Below are 10,205 nucleotides of genomic sequence, written 5' to 3' on the forward strand. Positions count from 1 at the left end.
TTTTCCTCGATTCGGGATTAAAATTGGTGACTTGGGACACCCTAAATCTCCCAAGTGGCGACTCTGAAATAAATAAACCAATCCCGTCTCGATTGTCCTTTAATTGGAAAAACTCCCTTGCACCCTTGCGGGTGCGGAAAAAGGAGGTGTGACAACCCCAACCGGCCCGGTCGTGATGGCGCATCTCATGAAGACAAGGCCAGCCGACACAACACTCACATTAACCCTTTAATCATTAAGAGTCATTTTTTTAAATCTTTAAATTAAACAATGTTTCATAATAAAATCCTGGAATAACAGCGCGGAATAAAATACCAGCCCGACATCGGGTTGTCACTAGCCATGATCATCTATCAAGGTCTGAGTACAACAAAAGTCTAAAAGAAATGTACTAAATACAGTAGTAGCAATGAGAGGAAGGAAGCAGTGCTGCGAACGTCGTGCAACCACCTTGCTAACTCTGATAACTCCGCGTCTGAGCAATCAACACCCGCTATCGAGTTCCGATGTACCTGAATCTGCACACGAGGTGCAGGGAGTAATGTGAGTACTCCAACTCAGTAAGTAATAAGAGTAAATAAAGACTGAGCAGAAGAAAACAATGAATCCACGTTTACGTTAGGCTCAATAAACACAACAGGCTTTCAAATCATAAAACGAGTCAATCTTCCCTTTTGAAATCCAGCATTTTAGTAAAAATCATTTTGAAATACTTTTCAACAGTTCTAGTAGGGGATCAATACCATTTAGATTAACAATAGATATTTAAAGTCATAATCGGCCCCTCGAGCAAAGCATAGTTCGTAAAAACAGCCCCTCGGGCAAAACAATAATCATAAACACTTCGTAACTTAGAAATCTCAGTGGAAATAACCAGTGCCAAATTAGTGATTAATATATAAACATTTCATAAACCCCAGTTTGAATAAAAGTTGTTTTAAAACACTTGTTCAACTTCTGACAGAGGCTCAATATAAAAGATAAGTGAAAATAGTCAATAAATCCATATATATTTGATTGAAACTCACTTTAAGGAGGACTAAAATCAATAAGATCATAAACAGGCCTCTCAGGCAAAACATCACTCATATACATGTATACATCTATCGCCCATCGGGCTAGCCTCTCTGTCACTCGTGACTCAACTCTTATCAGTCAGTACTCGCACTCGGCATTCACGCTCAATAGGTATCATATAGTAACCGCTGCAGCGCGCAGCTCGATCCATATATCTCTCACAATAACTGAAATCAAAGTAACCGTTGCGGCGTGCAGCCCGATCCGTACATCGCTGTGGCACACAGCTCGATCCATATAAATAGTCGACTGCTCTCACCAGGGGTGTGCAGACTCCTGAGGGGCTCCTATAGCCCAAGTGCTATATCGTTGCGGCGTGCAGCCCAATCCATATAAGTATCGCTGCGGCGTGCAGCCCGATCCATATAAGTATCGATGCGGCGTGCAGCCCGATCCATATACATATATACATATATATTGTTGCAGCGTGCAGCCTAATCCATAGATATATAATCCTCACAACTAGGCCCTTAACCTCTCTCAATCATTAACCTCACCATTAGACTCTCAGTCTATCTCAGTCATCAATCTCACGATTAGACCCTCGGTCTATCTTAGTAAAATAGAGAACTCAGCCTAAAACAATTTCCATATTTTAAGAATATAGTGATAAAGCCATATTTGAGCAATAACAGGTAAAACATGACTGAGAATATGCTTTCAAACAAATAGAGTGAGGGAAAGATAGTAAAAATGCCCTTAAGGGTCTCAACAAGTCGGTACAAGGCCCCAAACATGGCATACAACCCAAAATATAATAATGTCAACCAATTAACTATCAAATACGCATTAAAATATTCATTCAGGATGGACTAGGTCACAATCCCCAGCGGTTCTCTACCCCACGCTCGTCATCTAGCGTGCAACTCACCTCAAGGTAACACAACGACGTGTAATCCGGGGTTTCAAACCCTTAGGACAGTATTTACAATCATTACTTACCTCGAACCGGCGAAACCTCTTGCTCGCGATGCCTTTTCCCCTCAAATTGGCCTCCACGCGCGTCGAATCTATCCAAAATTAGAATGAATACATTACAATATGCTAAGGAAACAAAGCCCAAGCGAAAACAATCAATAACGCGCAGAAATCCCGAAATTACCAAAACCCGAGCCCCTGGCCCACTTCTCAAAAATTTTCATATTAGCGGGTTCCTTATCTCGCCACGAGTCTATACATATCAAAAACTCTCAAATCCGACCACAAATGGTCCCTCAAATTCCAATTTAAAATCTTAGAATTCCAAGCCCTAGTTTCTCCCAATTTAGCTAAATTTCCATGAATTTCTAGGTGGATTTTACAGCATAATCAAGTTTTAAGACCAATATTCTTACCTCAAGTCGATTCCTCTTGAATCCCTCTTTCATTTCCTCCAAAAATCTCCAAAAATGAGCAGTCATGGGTGAAAATAGACCCAAAATCGCGAACAAGATGACTTTAAAACATTCTGCCCAGCTACAGTAATTCCTTCTATGCGATCGCGGCCCCAGGCTCGCGATCGCGGAGCACAAATTTCCCAGGCCTCAAAATGGCCTATGCGATCGCGACTGTAGCCATGCAATCGCGACTGTAGCCATGCGATCGTGATGCCTTGACTTCTCAACCTATGCGAACGCGAACAATTCCCCGCGAACGCGAAGCTTTACCATCCAACTCTATGCGATCGCGAAAGACCAACCGCGATCGTGATGAACAAAAATCCGGCCTCCCATTTTTTCTTCTATGCGATCGCAGCCCTAGGCATGTGATCGCGAAGGCCAAAATTGCTCTGCACTGACTGCTGCATTTTCTGCTGATTTCCTAAGTCCAAAACTCCCCATTAGCCATCCGAAATCACCCCGAGGCCTCTGGAACCTCAACCAAAAGCATTAACGCACCCAAAAACATCATTCAAACTTGTTCCAATCATCAAAATGCCTCAAACAACACCAAACCCATCAAATTACATCGAATTCAAGCCTAAGTTCTTTTAAAACTTCCGAAACACACATTCGATAAAAAACCCAACCAAATCACCTCCGAATGACCTGAAATTTTGCACACATATCCCGAATCACATAACCAAGCTACAGCAACTCTCGGAATTCCATTCCGACTCCCAGATCAAAATTTCACCTATTAATCGCAAATCGCCAAAATACTAACTTCGCCAATTCAAGCCTAATTCTTCACCGGACCTCCAAAACCAATTCCGATCACACTCTTAAGTCACAAATCACCTAACGGAGCTAACCAAATCATAAAAATTCTGATCCGAGCTCATACACAAATAAGTCAACTCTTGGTCAAACCTTTCAAATTTCAAGCTTTCAACTGAGACTGTTCCTTCAAATTCATTCCGATTTTCCTGAAAATCAAAACCAATGATATACATCAGTCATAATACACTACACGGGGCAAGTCATGCCCAAGAACTGGCGATCAAAGTGCAAAAGTTCAAAACGACCGGTCGGGTCGTTACATCCTACCCCACTTAAACACACGTTCGTCCTCGAACGTACTCAGAGTTGTTCTAAAAGTCAACCAATAGCTGAATAACTTTACCATGAATAACCCAGGGGTGATCCCACGTCACCCTATCTCATATAGGTTCGATAACGCTTAGAAACTGAATTTACACAATCCATCCTAGTCCATAAACCATATAACCACATTTCCATTTCTGAAACCATCAATACGATCAAAGCCTCACATTGATACACCGAATAGGCCCGAACCAGCTGTAATAGCCCATGCCTGCAACCTCAGGTGTAATTATATGATATACTACATAACTCAAACACATGTAGTGATAACTTCCATTCACAACAACCAAATATCGACAGAAAACCTCTTATCAGCTAAAGTCTCATTCCTACACTTTCATATACTGCCAACGATAAATGGAATATGCAGTAAACCATAACTATTTCTTAGATCAACCATTCATGAAGCCATTTCTCCTCTGGCAATTACCATAGAAATTTTTTAAGCGGAACCTCGATATTATTCTTCCAATATACTGAAATCAAATTCGTTCGTATTCATTAAAGATTCCAACGATCTCTTCTGACCCAACACACTACCCTAGTGACAGGACACATCAATACGGGCCTAAGTCACAACTTGCATAAATGTGTGCACCAATAAGAAACGTCCGAACATACTCGAATTATGAAAATGACTCAATTGAAAGGGTTGTACCTCAAGCTCACCAGTACCATCACAACACAAGGCTGAGAACACATCTCATATTATAGGAATAGAACACACGAATCTATCCCGCAAGGTCGTATCTCCATATAACTTCGCTGCTAAGCGCGATCCTGCCCAAACACTGCTCCACATGAAACACCTCAAGTCACTATGCTCGAAATTGACAACCACGCACAATTTTGATGTTTGGACCCAAAGTAAATCATCATACCCACGCTAAAGCAAATAACCTACACCACACAAACCTGAAAGGATATAACCGGTACGCCATTCACCGAGCAACACAGATAGATAACTCATAGATCCCCTTGATTACTAATAGCTCAAAACAACCGAATCAATACATCCTTCGCCAACATCAACTTGAAGTCAATAAAACCGTCTCGATGCCGGACATATATCCATATAGGTCCACCAATGGACCACACATCAACCCAAGTTACATACAATAGATAAATACTTCGAAGGTCCACAATGACTGAATCATAGCACACACAATCATCTGACTACTTACCCACATTTTCCATCCATAACCACGAGCTAACCTGTATATGAGAACTTACAGTCTCCAAGTCCATAAAACATACGAATTTCCATATCTGATCCCAATTCCACCACTCGCACGTATAACTCACCTCTAGAACTCAATCTTTCCATGAGGGATATTCTAAGATTCTTCTGTGCTGCCAAGCAAACTCGAATATCAGTAGCTAACCTGGCAGGAAGTGCTGCAATACTATCGAAGTACCATCAACTCAATCACATTGACTCTTTCTCGAACATATACCCTCGTCAAATTACCTCAATTAGCATTGCCATTTCTTAATCATCTGGAGATCCCTTCTCAAATCATCTGAAGTTCATTTCTCTAATTATCTGAAACTGCCCGAGTTGCCTAAGAAACTGCGCGGTTTTTAGATATGTTTTAGAGAGAGTTTGTTCCCTAGAGCCTCAAGGATGCATGGCGCACGGAGTTTGAGCATTTGCGCTGGGGTGCTATGACCGTTTCAGAGTATATCATCTGTTATACCAGGTTGGCCAGACATGCACCGGCTTTGGTTGCTACTATCCGCGAGAGGGTTTGCCGATTTGTTGAAGGTCTTATTCCACCCATCAGATCTAGCATAGCTCGAGAGTTGGAGGTAGACACTCCTTATTAGTAGGCAGTGAGCATTGCTAGGAGGATCGAGGGTTTACACGTCAGAGAGCGAGAGGAGAGGGAGGCCACAACGTGCTCTACAGAGTTCACAAGCTATTATTCCAACTCAAGCTGCCACCCCACCTGCCCAGCCAGCTAGGGGCGAAGGTTGAGGAGGTAGAGGTCGCCCTTGAGGGGGAGGCCAGGCCAGATATTATGCTATCCCTACTTGTACTAAGGTTGTTGCCTCCGATTCTGTCATCACAGGTATTATACTGGTCTGTCACCGAGATGCATCGGTTCTATTTGATCCAGGCTCCACTTACTCTTATGTGTCTTCTTATTTTGCTCCATATTTGGGTGTAGCCCGAGATTCTTTGAGTTTTCCTATTTATGTTTCTACTCTTGTGGGAGATTCTCTTATTGTGGACCGCATTTATCGGTCGTGTTGGGTTACTAATCGTGGTTTTGAGACTAGAGCAAATCTATTATTAATCAAAATGGTTGATTTCGATATTATCGTGGGCATGGACTGGTTGTCGCCCCATTATGCTATTCTTTATTGTCATGCTAAGACCGTGACACTGGCTATGCCAGGTATTCCGCATGTTGAGTGGAGTGGTACTTTGGATCACACTCCCAGTAGAGTTATCTCTTTTCTTAAAGCTCAGCGTATGGTTGAAAAGGGGTGTGCCACGTATTTGGCTTATGTGAGAGATGTCAGCGTGTGATACCCCTTCTGTTGATTCTTTCCTAGTAGTATGGGACTATCCCGATGTATTTACAGCTGATCTTCTGGGCATGCCGCCTGATCGGGACATTGATTTTGGTATTGATATGTTACCAGGCACTCAGCCCATATCCATTCCTCCGTATCGTATATCTCCTCCTGAGTTAAAGGAGTTGAAGGATCAGTTACAGGAATTGCTTGATAAGGGTTTTATCCGACCCAGTGTTTCACCGTGGGGTGCTCCTGTCTTGTTTGTGAAGAAAAAGGATGGTTCTATGCGTATGTGCATCGATTATCGTTAGTTGAATAAGGTTACAGTGAAGAACTGCTATCCTTTGCCTCGTATCGATGATCTATTCGACCAACTTTAGGGCGCACGGGTGTTTTCTAAGATTGATTTGCGCTCAGGTTACCATAAGTTGAAGATTCGGGAGCCGGATATCCCGAATACTACTTTCAGGACTCGGTATGGCCATTACGAGTTTTTAGTTATGTCATTTGGGCTGACCAATGCCCCCGCAGCCTTTATGCATTTGATGCACAATATGTTCAGGCCATATCTCGACTCATTCGTCATTGTTTTCATAGATGATATTCTTGTTTACTCCCGGAGTTGGGAAGAGCACGAGCAGCACATGAGGACAGTGCTTCAGGCTTTGAGGGAAAAGAAATTGTATGCAAAGTTTTCAAAATGTGAGTTTTGGTTTGATTCTGTGGCCTTCTTGGGTCACGTGGTGTCGAGCGAGGGTATTCGGGTGGATCCGAAGAAGGTAGAGGCAGTGCAGGGTTGGCCTAGACCTTCCTCCGCGATGGAGATTCGCAGTTTCCTTGGTTTGGTGGGTTATTACTGACGATTTGTTGAGGGGTTTTCTTCTATCGCAGCACCTATGACTAGACTGACCCAGAAGGGTGCTCTTTTCCAGTGGACGGAAGAGTGCGAGGTGAGCTTTCAGAAGCTCAAGACAACTTTGACTACAACCCCAGTTCTTATATTGCCTACAGGTTCGGGTTCTTATACTGTCTATTGTGATGCCTCGAGGATTGGTCTTGGAGCAGTATTGATGCAGGACGGTAGGGTGATAGCCTACGCGTCTAGACAGTTGAAGGTACATGAAAAGAATTATCCGGTCCATGATCTTGAGCTAGCTGCTATTGTTCATGCCTTGAAGATCTGGCGTCACTATTTGTATGGCGTGCCTTGTGAGATTTATACAAATCATCAGAGTTTGCAGCACTTGTTCAAGCAAAAGGATCTAAATTTGTGCCAGAGAAGGTGGTTGGGGCTATTGAAAGATTATAACATCACTATTCTATATCACCCGGGCAAGGCCTATGTGGTGGTCGACGCCTTAAGTCACCACGTAGAGAGTTTGGGGAGTTTGGCATATCTACCAGCATCAGAGAGGCCTATGGCGATGGATATTCAGGCCTTAGCCAGTCAGTTTGTGAGATTGGACCTTTCGGAGCCCAGTCGGGTTCTAGCTTGTGTGGTTTCTCGGTCTTCATTGTTTGATCATATCCGGGAGCGACAATATGATGACCCCCATTTACTTGTCCTCAAGGACAGGGTTGAGCATGGCGATGCCAGGGATGTGACTATCAGTGAGGACGAGGTATTGAGGATGCAGGGTCGGGTCTGTGTACCCAATGTTGATGACATTCGGGGGTTGATATTGGCAGAGGCTCATAGTTCGCGGTATTCCATCCATCTGGGTGCCGCGAAGATGTATCAGGACTTGAGACAACACTACTGGTGGATGTGGAAGAAGAAAGACATAGCGGGGTTTGTAGCTAGATGCCTCAACTGTCAATAGGTAAAGGCTGAGCACCAGAGGTCGGGTGGGTTACTTCAGCAGATTGAGATTCCAGAGTGGAAGTGGGAGAAGATCACCATGGATTTTGTGGTTGGTAACCCTCTAACGACGAAGAAATTCGATGCTATTTAGGTTGTTGTGGATCGACTGACCAAGTCCGCTCATTTCATACCGGTGTGTACTACTTACTCAGCGGAGCGGTTAGCGGGGATTTACATCAGAGAGATTGTCCGTCTGCATGATATTCTAGTTTCTATCATCTTAGATAGGGGTACTCAGTTTACATCATGGTTCTGGAGGGTCGTTTAGCAGGAGTTGGGTACTCGGGTGACGATGAGTACAGCATTTCACCCTCAGACGGACAGACAGTCCGAGCGCACCATCCAGATTCTTGAGGATATGCTTCGTGCGTACGTGATTGAGTTTAGAGGGTTTTGGGATCAGTTCTTGCCATTGGCAAAGTTTGCTTACAATAATATTTATCAGTCCAACATTCAGATGATGCCGTATGAGGCTTTATATGGTATGAGATGCAGATCTCCGGTGGGTTGGTTTGAGCCAGGTGAGGCGAGACTATTGGGCACAGATTTGGTTCAAGATGCGTTAGAAAAGGTTAAGGTGATTCAAGATCGACTCCGTACAGCCCAGTCTAGATAGAAGAGTTACGCGGACCGGAAGGTTCGTGATGTTTCCTTTATGGTTGGTGAGCGGGTTCTGCTTCGGGTCTCGCCTATGAAAGGCGTCATGAGGTTTGGGAAGAAAGTGATGTTGAGTCCGAGGTTTATTGGCCCTTTTGAGATTTTGAAGCAAGTTGGGGAGGTCGCTTATGAGCTTGATTTACCTCCCAGTTTGGCCGGGGTTCATCCGGTATTTCATGTTTCGATGCTTCAGAGGTATCACAGTGATCCGTCGCATGTGTTGGAGTTCACTTCAGTCCAGTTGGACAAGGATCTGTCCTATGTTGAGGAGCCAGTGGCGATATTGGACATGCAGGTCAGAAAACTCAGGTCAAAGGATATAGCATCAGTAAAGGTTCAATGGCGGGGTCAGCCGGTCGAAGAGGCGACTTGGGAGACCGAGCGGGATATGCGCAGCCGATACCCTCATCTATTTACTACTTCAGGTATGTTCTCTATGCTCGTTCGAGAACGAACGAATGTTTAAGTGTGGGAGGATGTAACGACCCGGCCGGTCGTTTTTAGAATTTTCGCCCGATCCCCTGTTAACTATTTCCCCTAAGTTCATTTCTGCTCTTTTGGTTTGTCGGGACGTTCGGTGTTAGGATTCGGAGTGTTTTGGGGCACTTAGTCCCTAAATGAGAGCTTAAGTGTTGGAAAGTGGTCCGTAATTGGAACAGTATGAAGACGGCCTCGGAATGGAAATCCGATAGTTCCGTTAGCTCCGTTAGGTGATTTCGGGGTTGGGAGCGTGTCCGGAATGTCTTTTGGAGGTCCGTAGCTCAATTAGGCTAGAAATGCCGAAAGTTAGAATTTTGAAGTTTCTGGTCCGATAGTGAATTTTTGATCCGAGGGTCGGAATGGGATTTCGGAAGTTGCTGTAGCACCGTCATGTCATTTGGGATGTGCGTGCAAAATTTCGGGTCAATCGGACGAGTGTTGGTTAGGTTTTTGATCAAAAAAGTATTTTGGATGAACTTGAAGTTCTTAGGCTTGAATCTTTGATTTAATCGAGTGTCCGATGTTGTTTTAGGTGTTTTAAGGATTGGTACAAGTTTGAATAAGGTGTTAGGTGGTATTGGTGCTTTTGGTTGAGGTCCCGGGGGCCTCGGGTGTGTCTCGGATGCTCAACAGGCAAATTTTGGAGTTGGAAGAAAATTGCAGCAGTTGCCTTCTGGTATTTTCGCTTATGCGGCTTGGGAACCACAGAAGCGAAGCGTGGGCGTTCGGCAGGAACCACAAAAGCATAAGGATTCCGCAGAAGCGAAATCGCTTATGCGATGTAAAGACCGTAGAAGCGGAAGGTCGGATAATTAATGAAACCGCAGAAGCGGCTTGGATTCCACAGAAGCGGTCCCTGAACCGTAAAAGCGGTTACACTATTCTGAAAAGGGGATAATCCGAGGGTTAATTCAAAAGTTAGAAAAACCAACTGGGACCTCAGGAGAAGGCGATTTTGGGTGGATTTTGAAGAGAAGACACTGGGTAATGTTTTCTTGACCCTATTTAGTTGTATTCCATCAATATATAGTTACATCCACCATTAGAATTCGAATTCAAAGTCAAATTTGGGG

General features: G+C 43.9%; 1 protein-coding gene across 1 annotated transcript; it reads left to right on the top strand.

The window, feature by feature from the left end:
• Positions 1-8,698: 8,698 nt before the first annotated feature.
• LOC138878189 (uncharacterized) lies at positions 8,699-9,726 on the top strand. The gene is made up of 2 exons (XM_070157857.1): positions 8,699-9,077; positions 9,665-9,726. Exons 1-2 carry the CDS (start codon positions 8,699-8,701, stop codon positions 9,724-9,726), a joined length of 441 nt encoding a protein of 146 aa, XP_070013958.1.
• The last annotated feature ends 479 nt before the right edge of the window (positions 9,727-10,205 follow it).

The sequence above is a fragment of the Nicotiana sylvestris genome, chromosome 1 (genome assembly GCF_000393655.2).
Source record: "Nicotiana sylvestris chromosome 1, ASM39365v2, whole genome shotgun sequence".
Classification (NCBI taxonomy): Eukaryota; Viridiplantae; Streptophyta; class Magnoliopsida; order Solanales; family Solanaceae; genus Nicotiana; species Nicotiana sylvestris.

What these genes read in the sequence shown, in the direction of transcription:
- LOC138878189 (XM_070157857.1), top strand. Translation starts at nt 8,699, where the DNA reads ATGAGGTTTGGGAAGAAAGTGATGTTGAGTCCGAGGTTTATTGGCCCT. An exon ending in TCATCTATTTACTACTTCAG is followed by an intron (nt 9,078 to 9,664) that starts GTATGTTCTCTA and finishes ATGTTGTTTTAG; the next exon opens with GTGTTTTAAGGATTGGTACA.